Below are 16048 nucleotides of genomic sequence, written 5' to 3' on the forward strand. Positions count from 1 at the left end.
CTTACACCAACATAAAATGTCGGGGTAGGATCTGCTGGAAATTGATCAAGTTCAGTTTCAGTGACTGAAGTTTCCAGGGTAAAATGTCAGACATTGAAACCAGAGAATTACCGAAATTATCCTTTTCAGAAAAGTCAGCATTTCTTGCCACAGTGAAAGGCCCGGTCCAATGCTACCTCCTCCAGGAAGTCCTCTTCAGCCCATTAATTAGAATAAATTACTCCTTTCTGAGGAGCAGACAACACCTGCCCAGGGCCTTCATGGCGTTCTGTCTTCCACTCTCCTTATCAAGTCTCCTCTCCTCTCCTCCCTTGACTGGCAGCAGCAGCCTGTGGGCATGTCTGTGTTAACTCACCTGCAAGATGCAGCAGAGCCTAGGGAGAAGCACAGGCCTCAGAGCTGAGGAGGCCACTATGAATTTACTCACTCAGAATGTGAGGGAGGCCATCCTACAGGGGAGCACTCTGAAGCTGAAAGGTCCTGGGGAGGGCTGAGAGCCTGGCCCTGAGCACATGTTGCCAGCACAAGCTCCCTTGTTTCCACAACCACTGGCCAGGCAAGAGTGGCCCTGGTCACTCCACATGGACACTAACTGTGCTAAACATGTGTGTCTTTGTGATTACAAATGTAACACAAACTGTTATAGAAAATCTGGATTTTTCATTGCACACACATACAGAAAAAAATGCAAAGCAGCCACACTCCGTGATGAAGAGACGTCCTAGGGGATGTCTCGTGGGTGTGCTGTTTCAGACAGCCTCTGGTGCCTTAAAGCAGAAGGATCCATTTCCTCATCAGAAAGTCTGGAGTTACCTACATTTCTCTATCTTTTCGAACTAGGGAGGAATTGAGGTGCTATTTTCCACACTCTTGAGAACACTGAGGTGCCTGCATTAGCAGAACTGAGTTCTGTAGGCTGGTCATAGATAAGCAAAACTGTGCTGCGATCAAGTTAGGGCCTGCATGTGAACTTCACATGCTCAAGCCCAACACGGCATTGAGACACACCACAGACGTCTTCTTTCTTGTTGCACGGTGACTGCCACACTGCTACCACACTGCTCTCCACAAACAGTCCACACTGTGGGCAGAAAGCAACTTCTGGGGTCTTTGGAGCTTTTGCTTTATGTTGAAGTTATGCTGGGTCCTTCTAACCCAGATCTAACCTTTCAGAGAAACCCTCCACCCACAAATGCATATGAAATCTTGACTACTGTGGAGGAAGAAGCATAGGCTTCAGAGCTGAGGACTTCTCATTCTTGGCTGTGTTCACAGGATTCTGCCTAAAGACAGCTCTCAGCAGAAAGCCATTCCACTCTGGATGGTACTTCACTTGGCAGGAGAAGGCTTCTGAGACATGCTCTGCATGGCATCCATGAGAGTGCCCATTTGGGGTTTGGCAGATTTCGGTTCTGACCTTTGGCCATTTACTTTGGCCCTCACCTGTTACATGGGGATAATGACCAGTTTTGGGGTCAAAGACACTTAAATGGCCACATGAAGTTCCACTTCTGGAAAAGATGGAGTAACGGGGATTCAATTTGCCCTACCAGGAGCAACAAGCAGACCACATAAACTATACAAAACAGCAGCTTTCCAAATACTGAACAGGAGGCAATGAAAGATAGTGATCCTTGAGTGATGGGAATAAGTGACGAGGCCTACAATGGCCCAGTATACTGCTGGGAGAGTTTCCGGGCCGCAGATAGAGGCAGTGCATGTGGAGTCTGGGGGTCTCCCAGATTTGACAAGGCTAGGGGGCTTGGAAGCCCAAGGCAGCTTGAGTTCAAAGGGAAAATACCGGAGAGAAAAGAGTGTTCAGGTCTCTTCAAGTCTCTAGTTGAGTACTGATTAGCATAGGCTAGAGAAAGAATCATCTAGGGATTAGCACAGGTTAGGGAAAGGACTGTAGGGAAAAACCCCCAAAGTTCATACTATGCTGAGAATCGTTCCTACCTCCATTGGCAAGAGCAAAAAACCTTATAATTCATCAGGCATCAGGTAAAGTACTGAAAAGGGTTTTGCCTCAATTGAGATCCAGATTTGGTAAGTCTTTGTGAGCTTAGTATTTCTTTTATTTTGAAATATTCAATTGACAAACAAAAACCGTATATATCCAAGGGTTTTGGACAAAATTAGTCTAAGAATTAATGCTCGTCTGGTTGCCTCAGGAGTGGACACAATTAGTCTGAGAATTAATGCTCATAACAAAGGCGAAAAGCAAGACCCAAAGGATCTGTATCCTTCCCTGTAAGTTGTCAATTTTATTGAGATAAAACTGATTATAATACTTCCCTGTTATTTTATTCCTTAAACATTTATAGAAACTGGTCTCTATTATTTAATTTCTTCTGATTACTTTTGGTTTAATTTCCTCTTTTCTGGCTTCTTAAGGTGATCTGAGAGAGTCCTTTCTTCTTTTCTAATACAGGTGCTTTGTTTTATACATTTTCCTCCACGTACTGCTTTAGCTGAACCCCACAAATGTTGATCTCATATGTAGTTTCATTTGGCTCATATTACTTTCTAATTTTCCTTTTGATTTCTTCTTTGAACCAAAAGTTATTAAGAAGTATATTCTTCAGTTGAGGATTTCTCAGAGATCTTTCTGTTATGGACTTCTAATTTAACTATATTGTAGTTAAGGAACATACTTTGTATGATTTGAATCCTTTTGAATTTCTTGAGATTTGCTGTATTGTTCATATTCATGTGTCCTTGAATAGAATGCATATTCTGTTGCTGTTGGACGGTATGTTTTATAAATGTCAATTAAGTCAAGTTGGTTGACAGTGTTCTTAAGTGTTGTAATCCTCACTGATTTTCTGTCTAGCAATTCTATCGCTTTTTGAAAGGGATGTTGGAAACTCCAACTATAATTATAGATAGAAGAATTTCTTGCAGTTCTATCAATTTTTACTTTAGGTATTTTGATGATCTGTTTTAGGTACATAAATGTTTAGGACTATGTCCTCTTGATAAATTGACCCCTTTAGTACCCTTTAACATTACTGAAAGACCCTTTTTTTCCTTTGACCAACATTTAATTTCTTGCTCTTGAGATCCAGATTTGGTAAGTCTTTGTGTGCTTAGTATTTCTTTTATTTTGAAATATTTAATTGACAAACAAAAACCGTATATATCCAAGGTGTGCAATATGATGGTTTCCTATATGTATACATTGCATAACAACTACTACAATCAAATTACTTAACACATCTATCACCACCCACAGTTACCATTTGTGTGTGTCCAGGGTTGGGGGAGTGAGGACACTTAAAATCTGCTATCTTACCAAATTTCAAGTACACAATACAGTATTACGAACCGATTTTTAAAAATAACAATAAAAACAAGCATCTCAGGAGACAGACACACTTACCCCACCTAGCACTCTACCCATCCCTTGGCTAATTCCTACTCATCCTTTAAGCCTCAGGGGTGAGGTATTATATTTAAATGATATCACATCCACCTGCCTGGATCAGGTTTCTGTCTACATTTTACATGGCACGCCCTTCACTGTATTGAAATTTTCTGTGGCTTGTGTTTCCTTTAACAGCCCATGAGCACCTGAGGGTGGGGGTTACATCTCAACCATGTGAGCATCCCCAGCACAGGATTAGGTCTACTTTGGTGCCTAATAAGCACCTGTTGGATGAGGCAGGTGGTAACACTATGTGCATAGGTCCAGAGTGGATGCCTTCCAGAGGCTGAGTGTGCACTCTCAGATGGACAAAGGGTGTGCTTCCAGTGGGCGTGGGGCCTGATGGATGTGGGGTCCTGATGTTACACACCAAGGTTTGGCTCCTTAGGGGTTTCCACAGAAGTGTGCTGCAGGATGCAGCTGGGATACATCTGGAACCATTTGTCCCTCCATAAAAGCTGTTTGTGAGGATGTACTCACCCAAAGGCCAGATGTGAAACCTATGGGCAGTAACAGAGAACAAGATGACGACTAACAAGCGTACAACATTTCAGGGTCCAAGAAGCATGATGACCATGGCTTTATATGACATAAACTCCTCCACAACCCCCTGAGACAAGTGTTACTGTCACATGTGTGAAGACAAGTGACCAGAGTAAGAGGTGGAACAAGGTCTCTAACTTGGCTTCTGCCACCAGGAATTCCATGTCTGTGCCATGACCACATCTTAGGAAACCTTCCCTCTAAATGTTAATAATGGCAACTGCAAAATGGGAATTACCATCGAATTAAGCATTTATTGGTAGAACAATAAGTTGTTTTAACTGCATTCTATACTAAATAGCATAAACATTGAAATTATAATTGCCATGATGATTATCTACTGAATGCAAAGAAAGAAATGACACTGGAACAAAAGCATACAAAAGTTACAGGCAAAGAGGCTGAAGATGCCTCCCAAGGGAAAAGCCTGTTTGTGCTGGTTTGAACAACCAATCCAGTCTCTGTAAATAATTAACCTACCTAGTGTTTGGCCTGGCAATTTTGCAATAGTTTGAGGCACTCTAATGTTTGTACTACATACCTAAATGTCCAAGGGCAAACAGGCAAAGTCTAGAAAGTTCTGTGTTTTGCTAGGGTTATGGGAAAGCAGGTGGCATCTGTTGTTACCTATCTGCAGACAAACATGGCAGTGGACTCCATTTGGGCAACGCTTTCTTGTGACACGCATGCACAAAGATCCGCAGACTTGCCTGGGCTACCCCAAGGCCCAGGAATGCATTCTAGCCCTAAAATTACCGGTATGCTCACTGGGCATTGCTAGGGGGTGTCACTGGATGGAGAACGACATGGCAGGGTCAAATATTGCATTTAATAACATTTAAAAGAACACCAAAACCAAGAAAAAGCCATGTCAACCCAGATGAGAGAAAATGTCTCTCCCAGAAGTATCCCTCAAATGGAAGAGTCACAGCCAAGGTCCAACTCTGCTGTCTGAGAGAGGAGTCAATCAGGCACCCCAGTAAATAACCTAGAAACCCTAGATCTCATGGGCCCGGGCTGTTCCAATCGTTCTAGCTCATCCCCAGTCCATTCTTCTCAAGCTCTGAGTAGGTTTTTGCGACTAAAAGATCTGAACCCGAGAGGCCAGCTGACGGCTGGGTCAACATATCCTCCCAGACCAGCCAGCTGGATCACCCTGGATAGCCAGCCGGAGCCAAACTAAGACCAAATTCAGCAACACAGCCCATCATAAAGAGGCTCTTTTCCCATTACCTGGTGTGGCTTTAGCAAACTGCAGCTGGCCAGATCTCCCTTCTAGGGCAAGTATGTGCTGTATCTGCAGTCCATTCCCCACCGGTTCTGTCCCAGGGAGGCCAGTCCAAGGACTCTACCAACAGGGTCCTGGGCCTCCTACTTCCGGCCAGGTTTGGCCAATGGGGAGCAGGAGCAGGGGCCAGCAGCGAGGGAGAAGAGCATTCCCGGTTCTTCTTGGCATGGTTGCTGCGGACTGGCTGTGTCTCTCGGCTGAAGGTGGTGAATCCTGTCAGGCAGCCCTCCCTTTTCCCTGATTCTAGGGCCTGTTCCCACTGTGGCTGCCCCGGGTGCCACATCAGCCTGGGGCACTCCTGTGCCTGCCCCTGTCTTTCAAATAGTCCAAGCATCATAAGGGCTCCTGAACTCACCCCCTTAAGAGTGTGCCCTCTGCTGTCAGCCCAGGCTGTGATACATGCACAGCCCCCTGGAGACCCACTCTGCACCCTCACTTGATGGCCAACTGTGGCCAGACTCCATACGACCACTTCTGAGGTGCCCTCCTGCCAACCCCTGACCATGCAAGTTGCTTTCCTCAGGGCCCCTGTGGGTCACAGGACTCCCACCTGCCTCCTGGGCTCTGTGTCACACTCCACTGTCAGACCACCTTTGGAGACAGGGATCAGGGCCTATCGCCCTCCCTTTGCAGCTCTATTGCCCACATGGGCCTGGAGGGAGCACTGGCCCCTGTGATTGGGCTCTGACTCCTCTTACAGTTTTTGCTGAAGAACTCCCTCTTTCTGCCATGTTCCTTGTCCCTTTCCCCTCAACCCCATCCCTCATCCTCCCGTAGCTGAATCTGAAGCATCGCACAAGGCCCAGAGAAACACTGGCTCTTCTCCAGTATGCCTGGCTTTGCTCCCTCACAAACCCACTGTGGCCGCAGTCAGGCCTTCTGGTGTGAGGACTCACTTCCCGCCACAGCCTGCATTCCTCTGGTGATAAGTCAGATTCAGATGTTGATACGGTTTGGGTACCTGTCCCCGCCAAATCTCATGCTGAAATGTAATTCTAGTGTTGGAGGTGGGGTCTGGTGGGAGGTGTGTGGGTCATGGAGGCGGATCCCTCATGGCTTGGTGCTGTCCTCACGATAGAGTTTTTGCGATAGTCAAGAGTTCTCGCACGATCCGGTTGTTTTAAAGTGTGTGGCACCTTCCCCCACAACCCCTTGCTCCTGCTCTCACTATGTGACATGTATGTTCACGCTTTGCCTTCTGCTATGAGTAAAAGCTCCCTGAAGCCTTCCCAGAAGGCAAGCAGATGCTGGTGCCTGTTGGTACGGCCTGTAGAACTGTGAGCCAATTAAACCTCTTTTCTTTATAAATTACCCAGTCTCAGATATTCCTTTATAGTAGTGCAAGAACAGCTTAATGCAGATGTATTTATGCCCCCACCAGGGTCCCCTCCCACTCCACAGCAGGAGTTAGGGCCTGTTCTGTCCAGACAGCCCTGCTGACAGCGAGTCAACCACACAGCAGCACTTCCCCAGGAGGGGTCAAAGGGCGAGGATTCTGAGCAACCCCTGCCCACTCCAGAACCTGGAATTCAGGAATGCAGTGAAGACAGCGCCAGATCATGAGTCCCTTGGGAATCTGGGTCTTCCCCACCTGCAAGGCTAGCTCAGAGCTCCATCTGGTAGGATACAGGAATGTCTTCTGCCCAAAACAGGCACTAACTTAATACACAGGCTGAAGAATAAATGAAATGGGAAAATCCACAGACGGGGTAGACTGGTAGTTGCCTAGGGTTTGGGGGTTGAGGAGAAATGGGGAGTGTTAACTGATGAGGATGGGTTTCTTTTGACAGAGATAAAAATATTATAATATTGATTATAGTAATGGTTGCAGAACTGTGAGTATACTGAAAACCACTGTTCACTAAACAAGTGAATTGTGTTATGTGAAATATACCTCAATAAAGCTATTATACAGTGAAGGAAAAAATAAGCCATGTTTTTCACCAAGCATTTGTGAACACATGTATATAGATACACATACAGACTGTGTGTGTGTGTGTGTGTGTGTGTGTGTGTGATGGACGTATATGTTCTTTCTTTTGCTTACTCAAATCAACAACCTAATTTCCACCACTTTAAATATGCATCCTGCCCTGTCATGCTGACATAAACCCACTGAGATGCTTCTGTCTTTTCCAGATGAATAAAACTAGAGGAAACAACTGTGTTCATTTTTTTTCATGAGTGATAACTTGCCTCTGGATGCTCCTCACGCCTACCCTTCACCCCACTCTAACCTTCCCTCCCAGAAACAGATCCCCCAAAAAATGGCTCACCACAGAGTAACAGGCTGCCAGACAAAGGGCTGCTCAGCCTCACCAAGCACCTACTTTGCACAAGGTCTGTGGCCAAGGACATCAAGAAGAGAATTTCAGTTATTTCTTGCACACCTGGATTAGGGTTCTCACCCCATTTTACTGCTGAAGCAGAAAGACAGCTTGACCTATCACTGGTTAAAGTCACACACACCCTACATGGAGTTGCCAGAATTCAGGACGAGGACTACCTGATGCCAGGCCCAACCTTTGTCACCCCTGCTACTGCTGACCAGGGTTTTGGTCACTTAACTGCATGGCTTGATGCCCAGTCAGCCTCAGGAACAAGGACAAGAAATTGACAGGCTTCCCGACTCCAGCAGCAAGCCTGGTCCTGCTCCTACAGTGAGCCCTCAGCTGGTCCTGGCCACGTTTCCTCCTGGCCACCCTCTGGGCTGTGCCTGTCTAGTGTCTGCACCCCAACTCTGGGCAGTGCCTGCCTTCAGTACTGGCTGCAGAGTAGGCCTAGGGTGAAAATGCTCCTGTCCTGCCTGGCCCCAGACACAGCGCTCTCCACGGGTTCAGAGCCTACCCAAAGGTCACACAGATGGCAGCTAGATCCCAGCTCAGCCACCTTCTGGCTGCCCGACTCTGGCATGTTACTTTAGTGGCCCCTGCTTTCTTGTCTGTAATTCCAGCTCCTAGGCAGTGCTGTTCTGAAGACTGAATGAGATGAAATAGCTCTAACAGTGAAGAGCTATTCTAAAGGTGTCAAAATAAGACTATCTCTTGCTAAAGCTAATATTCATCCGCCTTCATTCCCGATTTTCAGGGGAGGAAACCTAGGAGGAGCAATTTTCCCAGGGCGAAACAGTTTGCAAATCCCACAAATGGGATTTGAACCCAGGTAACCTGGTCCTGAATGCTTGCCCGGAGGCCTGTGGAGTATGGAGTTGGTGTGAAGATGCTCACACCAGCCCCCACACGCTGCCTTGGCCCCTGGCCATGGGGTGGACACAGGTACGCCCCTGCTGTGGCTCCGCGGCACGAACTCAAGGTGAATATCTGGCAGTCACTGCCAGGATCATGTCCAAACAGAAAGCCACCTACTGACTTCAGGAAAGCGTTACTCCTCTCCAGCCTGGTACCCAGATGTTCGGGACCTGAGGCCAGTTCACATGTTTGTTACCCCATGGAGTCTCCCAAAGAGGGGTGCTTGTGCCTCTTGCGTCAGAATTTCCCACAGGGTACATGTCAAAATACAGACGTCCAGCCCCCACCTGCTGACCTACTAAATTTGGAGGAGGTGGTGAGAGTTTTGGCATTTTCTTGTGTTTCCCAATGACCCCGATGAGACCTGCTGCCACCACCCAGCCCTGCAGAGGCTGAGCCCCTCTGCACCACCACTGCACACACTGTTCAGGGAAGGGGGACTCACTGCCTCGAGAAAGAGCCGCACTCTGACCATCAGGCAGGTCTCCATCACATGCACCCCACAACCTTCTGAACTGTCTTCCCACAGGGCGTGGCTCCCACTCCCTGCACCCCCCAGCACAGGTTTCCTCCATCCCCGGACAGTGCCTGGCCTTGCACACTGCTGAGGAGGGCCCTTCGAAGGCCATACGGTGTGTGGGTGTCTGCAGCAGCCCCCGCCAGATGCTTGCTGGAGGCTGCTTCCTCCTCCAAATCCCCGACCGCCAGAAAGCAGAAAGGGCTCGTCTTGCCTGTGCGGCCCAGAGGTAGTCCAGCCTCAGCCTGATGTCCACCTGCCTGGCATGCAGGGCCAGTGCACAGGAGAAGAGCAGGATGGCCACAATCGGCTCATAGCTGCGCCCGGAGACGGCACCACCCCTGGGGGAAGATGAGGAAGAAAAGCCAAGTGAGTGCGGAGCTTCCAGGGCAAGACTCTGCCACCAAACCCAAGAACCGTTCAGAGTGACCCCAGGTGGTGACACCCAAAAACAGCTTGCTGGGATTTGCCCTGGCCAAGAGTCACTTGCTAGAACTTGGGTTGAAGAGAAACCGTCACCAAACTAAAAAAACTGTATACAATTCATCTTGACTAGTTCTGAAATCAGAAGCTTATAATGCATATCTATACACACAGATTCAGTAGCTTCTCTGCTTAGGCCTTTTTCTCGAGGAGCCACACACTTACCCAGTCCTGGTGTATCCGCTGAGCTCCAGTACGAGGATGTAGGATGTGGTGAGCCCGGACAGCAGGATCATTTTTGGCAAGGAGGACACCCGAAAAAATATGGCTAGCGGGAGGGTGCCCACCAGGCAGCAGAGCAGGGCATGGTGCGTAGACTCGCAGGGCAGGGTGGGCAGGGCTGTGTGCTGGCCCCCGGATGAAAGGACCACCAGGGAACTGTTGGGCTTGGAGCTCCAGGCCCAGGGCAGGCAGCCCACCTGGGAAGGGAGGGGTCACAGGGGCTTAGGGGAGGGCGGGTGAGGACCTGCAGCCTCTAAGCAGGGTCAGGTGTCCCTCTTCAAGCAGGTCTCCCAAGGTTTTGCTCTGAGACCCACCCCCAGTGCCACCACACCAAGCTGCAGACCTCATGGCAACTCGCAGCACTTAAAGGCTCCCCACTGGTTGCCAGAGCAGGCAAGAGGCTCCAGGGAGGACCAGGTGGGATCAGCCCTGCCTGCTCCCCAGCCCAGCGGCTCCAACTTGCTACTCCTGCCCCCAGTTCCAACCTGTTACTCCTGCCCCAGCTCTATCCTGTTCCTCCTGCCACCAGCTCTATCCTGTTACTCCTGCCTTCTTCTATCCTGTTACTCCTGCCCCACTTCTACCCTGTTACTCCCACTACAAACTCCATCCTGTTACTCCTGCCCCACTTCTACCCTGTTACTCCCACTACAAACTCCATCCTGTTACTCCCACCACAAACTCCATCCTGTTACTCCCGCCCATTTCAATCCTTTCACTCCAACCCCCAGCTTCATCCTGTTACTGCTGCCCAGCTCCATCCTGTTCCTCCTGCCCTATCTCTGTCCTGTTTTTCCACCCCGCTTCTGTCCTCTGCACTGTATGAAGAAGCCAGGCTCCTTTCACCAGGGAGAGTTTGCATTTTCCTCTGCTAAGTAAAGTCTCTTGTTCCCTCGCTTTCGGGGCCCCACGCCTGTTCCCAGAGGTCTCTGCTGAACTCCCTGTCTCTGCAGTCCTGGGTCCTGGCCTCTGGGCTGGTCCTCCATGCCATGCCCTCTCCCACGCCAGTGCATGCTGCAAGCTGGAGATGCTCACCACACATCCTTGGGCTACTGAGTAGATTAAGACCACTATGAAAATACACAGGACAGTGCGAATCTGAATCGTCAGGCACCCTGGAAAACACTGAATAAGAAATGTTAATTTAGAAAATACCCTCTGATTACCAAGGTGAGTCACGTGCACAGTTAATACTTCCTACAGTGGAACGTGCAGATGACCTGCAAGCCGCTAGGTCCACACCCGTTATTCACCCTCCTCACAGGTCTCTTGGCTGTTTTCATTTGTTTATTCTCCGAGGTGAAAAGCTTGCCAAAGTTAAAATAAGTCTTTAAATTACAAAGTCTTTAAATTACAAAGAATAATACTTCCCTTCCTTCCACCCGCATTGTAACTTTGATTGGCACTGAAGTTAACTGGATAGATTAACTTGGTGTTTTCATTATATTGAATTCTTCCATTTCAGAAATGGTACAAATTTCCATTCATTTGTGTCTTCTTTGATATGCTCTAAATAAATTTTATTATTTTGCTCACATAGGTTTTATAGAGTTCTTAAGTTATTAGAAATTTTATTTTAAATGTATTTATTATAAAGATTTTGAAATCGTCAAAAAGTGATTTCATGGATAAAAGTAAAAAGTCCTTTTTACACTTAACACTTCTGAAAGTATAAATATAAACTAAAATTAATACCCACAGGCGCCTTACAGAAAACAACTCACCCTGCTAGAGTCCCCGACTAGCTGGGGTGCCCTTCGTGGGCTACACGGTTATTCCCTTAACCCCCACATGAGGTCAGATCATTACTATCTCCGCTCTACAGTTGAGAAAAAGATGGCACAACTGCCACCCAGTCCAGTATAGCTTCTTCTATGGAAAAGGACGGGGCAGTGTGTCCCAACTCACCCAGCTGGTGGGTTATGGATCTGGGATCCAGTTCTAGGTTTCCTAAGTTGGTATTTCACCAACCCGGTGGTCTCTGCTGATCTCAGAACTGCTGCTCTGCAGCGGTGTGAGGCTCAAACATTTTACTGACCATGGCTCACTGCGCTTCCCTCCCGGTCCCATCTTGGCCTCTGGGCAAGACGCAGGGGCAAGTCCTTGATCCCCACTGCAGCCTCCCATCATCTGCTTCCCCCACTTCCTCCAGGCGTGAGCTTGATGTTCTAAGGGAGGCCACCAGAGCCACTGGTAGGCCCCCATGCAGGAGCCATACCACAGGCCTGGGAACAAGATTTTGGAGCAAGATCCTGCCACCTTTTGCAGGTAACTATTCTCCTTTTGAGAAAGGCTCTTGGCCTACTGCTGGGCCTAAGTAGAGCCTAAACCCTTACCTGTGGGCCACCAAGTTACTGTATGACCTGAGCTGCCCATCATGAACTGGGTGTTACCTGACCCACCCAGCCATAAAGTTAGGTGTGAACAGCAGCCCTCCATCATCAAATGAAAGTGCTAATATATATGATCAGCTCCGAGCAGACCCTTAAGGTACAAGTAAGTGATATGACAAAGTGGCCCCAATGACCACAGTCCCCAGTCCTGTTACCCTGCCTTCTCTCTCCCCGCCTGCACCTATGGCCTCATGGGGAGCTCCCTCTGATTAGGTGACAGAGTAAGAGAAGCTCAGGCCTTGTGGCAGCTGCAACACTTCAGCCCCTGTGACACAGCCCTGAGGGACAATGGTGAAGGGAAATCCTCCCAGTGGGCAGAACTTTGGGCAGTTGTCCTCGTGGGCACTTTGCTTCCAAGGAGAAATGGCGAGATGTACAGTCATACACTGATTCATGAGCTGTGGACAACGGTTTGGTTGGATGGTCTGGGAGTTGGGAAAGACATGGTTGGAAAATTAGTGACAAGGGGGTCTGGGGAAAAAGTACGTAGATAAACCTCTCCGAGTGGGTGAAAAATGTTAAGATACTTTGTCCCATGTAAACGTTCACGAAAGGGTGACCTCAGCAGGGGAGAATTCGAATCCAGTGGATAGGACGACCCCTACTGTGGACACCAGTCACTCTATTTCCTCAGCCACTCCTGTCATCCCAATGGGCTCATGGATAAAGTGGCCATGGTGGCACTTCGGGAGATGATGTCACCTGAGGATGAGAGGGAGAAAAAGCAGGCACCATTTCCTGACCGTCTGCACTCATAGGGGCTAGAATGAAGCCCTTGGGCTGTCTCTGGTGGTGCTACACTCCCCTCTGTGCGGCGAGGCTCCCTTCCCCCCAACTTAAGGATCTCTGCCAAGGTTCTCTCTTTTCTTCAAAGCCATCTAGTTTAACTCGAGTATCATAACTGGAGGAAATCTTCCTTCCACCACCTCCCATCTTCCACACCTTGGCTTGGGGACCTATGATGGGATGTGGCCTCTACCCTAGCCAGCCTGGGTGCACGCAACATGCTCCTGAGCCTGTCCCATCCGCCTCCCTTAGAGCTCTAGGAAGACGAGAAGGAGGATAAGGAAAACAGGGCTTAAATGCAGGTCTGGAAAACAGGGCTTAAATGCAGGTCCGTGAGCACCAGGCCAGGGTGGGAGGAGTGGGAGCAGTTTATCCAAGGCACACCCAGCCACCTTGTGGACCACATCGTGCTCACATCCCGAGGGTCCTGCCAAGGGCCTCTGAATGTGCCTGACGCCTTGACCTCAGCCTGCCCCACCTGCAGCACCCCGGGGTCCAGCCAGTGCGCACCTCCCAGGCTTCCTCCTCTCCTCTGCCTGCTCCCGATGTTCTCCAGCCCAGCCATCCAAACCTCAGCCTGCAACCTGGACAGAAAAAGTCCACATCCTGCCCCAGATATTCCTTTTCAACTCTCAGCAGGACCCTTGGGTCAACTCTGGCGCCCTCCACAGATGACAAAGATGGACTCTGCATGCCCTCCCCACCGTTAAGACAGACAGGATTAGGCACCTCCCCACCCTGATGCCCAGGATGAGCTCCACCCACTGCCCCACCCCCACTCAGCCTTCTCTGTCTCATCTGACTTCAGAACACTCCAACTGAGCGTGTGCTTGCCAGGCCCTGCTCCACAGACTATACAAATCAGCTCACTGAATCCTCATGTCAAGCCAGTGAGGTGGGGGCCATCATCACCGCCATTTCACAGAGGGCAACCCTGGGCCCAGAGAACTGGAGCCCAAGCCTGGAGTTGGCACATCCCTGACGGACGGGGATGGGGAAGCCAGATAGGGGTGAAGATCCCAAGGGGCCATGGAGCTGCCACACTGCCCTGGGCACCCTGGCTCTGGACACTGTCAATGTCAGGGAGGGAAACATTTCTACTCGGCCTTCTTGGGGATGTGTTTTGGAACTAACTCTGTTTGCATGACCCGCCACATCCACTCAGGCCACAATGGCCTTCTGCTGGGTGGCCCTGATCTACCCCCTGCTGGCCTCCTGCAAACCTCCCTCACCTCCATCCCCACAGCCATTTGCACAGGCCTCTTCCCTGGCCTAGGGTCAGCAGGGATGCTCAGAGCCCGGTGCAGACCCTGTGAACAGGAGCCTAAACACTTGTGATTCAATCAAACCCTGACCCAGTACACACTGGCTGTGAGCTGAATCCCTTCTCCTGTCCTAGCTGACAAGTCTGGGTGCTCAGTCTCTGCTCTGCTTCCTCCACATCAGCTGTAAGCACCACTGATGGCGCTCCCAGGAAAGTTGGACCTCCACTGCTTTTCGAGCCTGGCACTTCCAAACCACATACTTAGGGAAAAAACGCTCTATGCTCGCTCACAGAAGAGGGTGAGAAGGGAGGGTGAATATTCAGAAGGAAAGGAGCTAGTGGCATCCAGGGCAGAGTCCACCAAGAGAACAAAACACTGGAATACAGAAGAAGCTTCATGGGATAACTGCAGGCTAGCCTCTCTTAATGTCAGCACCTGGAAGTATTCTGGCCAAAGTTCCCAGCCATGAGGGCAGCTCCCTTATTAACAAAAGGGAGATGATGTCTCAGTGCCCCACTTCCACAGATCATGTGTTTTTTAGAACCAAGAGGTTTCTAAATTTGAATATTATTTTTATGGACAGATTGGGTGCAGATTTTGCTTCCTGTTTTCATGAGCACATCCCTTAGCCTGCCTCAGCCTGCTTTCCTCACATGGGGGAAAGGGGCCAACCGTCTCACCACCTGGCTTGCGAGGCTCTCGTGGAGTCACAGAAAGCCGTGTACGTCCACTCACAAGAACCAGTATTCCTGGGCTGGGACCTCTGGCCAGAGCTTTCCAGGCTGGTGCATTCCTTGGCTTTTGCTTTGTGGTCGCTCTTCTTGCCCAGTGGCTTTTCACATTTTCTGCATATCTTACACTATTTGTACACCATCGGGTAGGCACCCTGGTTCCCACCATTGAGGACAAAGGAATAGGCTTTAAAAACTGTCATCCATCTGTCCTGCATTCACTTGAAATTAAATGAAAAACAGCAATCTTACTTGAAGTGGTAAATTTTAAAATTTGCCAAACCAAATGTCACTTAATCTATAAAAGTCGAAGAAACGGGAATGAAGTTTTAATAGTTAGCATTTTTTAAATTTAAAAACTCAAGATATTACCTATGAATAATGACAAAGTTAAATCAATGAAACTATATTTAATCTTTTCAAAAAGTTGCTGTTTTCAATAATTATGCAAAAATAACACTGGGTCTCCCAGAAGTGACACCCCGGGGTCGGCTGAGGGAAACGAGCCGTTTAGAAATGAAGGTGGGAAATGTGACGAAGGAATGAAGGACTAGGAACTACAGAGTCCTCCCAAGTGAGCCACAGATAGTACAAGGCCGCAAAGCTCAGGTCTTTCCTGCAAAAGCCCATAGGACAAAGCAGATGAGACATCAGGGCCCAGATAGCACAATGTACCTGGAAAATGTCACCCCTCTCCAAAGTCTGTGACATAAACGCAGAATAAACATCCCTCTTCTGTCCTGCTGCTAGACTCTCCATTCCAGAACAGGATCGGTATCTTGTGCTCATTTGTTTAATCAGTACCAATTGCCAGTTTATTGTGCCCACCGGGCATACTCCCAGAGGAGTGCATGTGCCCAGTGCAGAACTGGGTCTTCATGAGCATCTGCTACGTGAGCAGACTCTTCCTGTCGAGGCGGACAAGGGAACAGAACTGCCTCCCCTATCCCACCCCATTCCACCCCATCCCACCCCATCCCACCCAGTGGGCAGGCAGAGGCCACCCACATACCTGGACCAGGTGATATGCAGATAGAGGACACAGGACACCCACATACCTGAACCAGGTGATATGCAGGTAGAGGACACAGGACACCCACATACCTGACCAGGTGATATGCAGGTACAGGACACGGGACACTCAC

General features: G+C 49.0%; 1 protein-coding gene across 1 annotated transcript in view; it reads right to left on the reverse strand.

Moving 5' to 3' along the window:
• Positions 1-16048, reverse strand: part of ADCY1 (adenylate cyclase 1) — a 142980-nt gene that overhangs the window by 25803 nt on the left and 101129 nt on the right. The window contains exons 12-14 of the mRNA XM_007981391.3: positions 10764-10853; positions 9672-9925; positions 9238-9364 (exon numbers count right to left, since the gene is read on the reverse strand). Coding sequence (XP_007979582.3) covers positions 9238-9364; positions 9672-9925; positions 10764-10853 — 471 coding nt within the window. The remainder of the gene's footprint in view (positions 1-9237; positions 9365-9671; positions 9926-10763; positions 10854-16048) is intronic.

This window comes from Chlorocebus sabaeus, chromosome 21 (assembly GCF_047675955.1).
Source record: "Chlorocebus sabaeus isolate Y175 chromosome 21, mChlSab1.0.hap1, whole genome shotgun sequence".
NCBI classification, from domain to species: domain Eukaryota; kingdom Metazoa; phylum Chordata; class Mammalia; order Primates; family Cercopithecidae; genus Chlorocebus; species Chlorocebus sabaeus.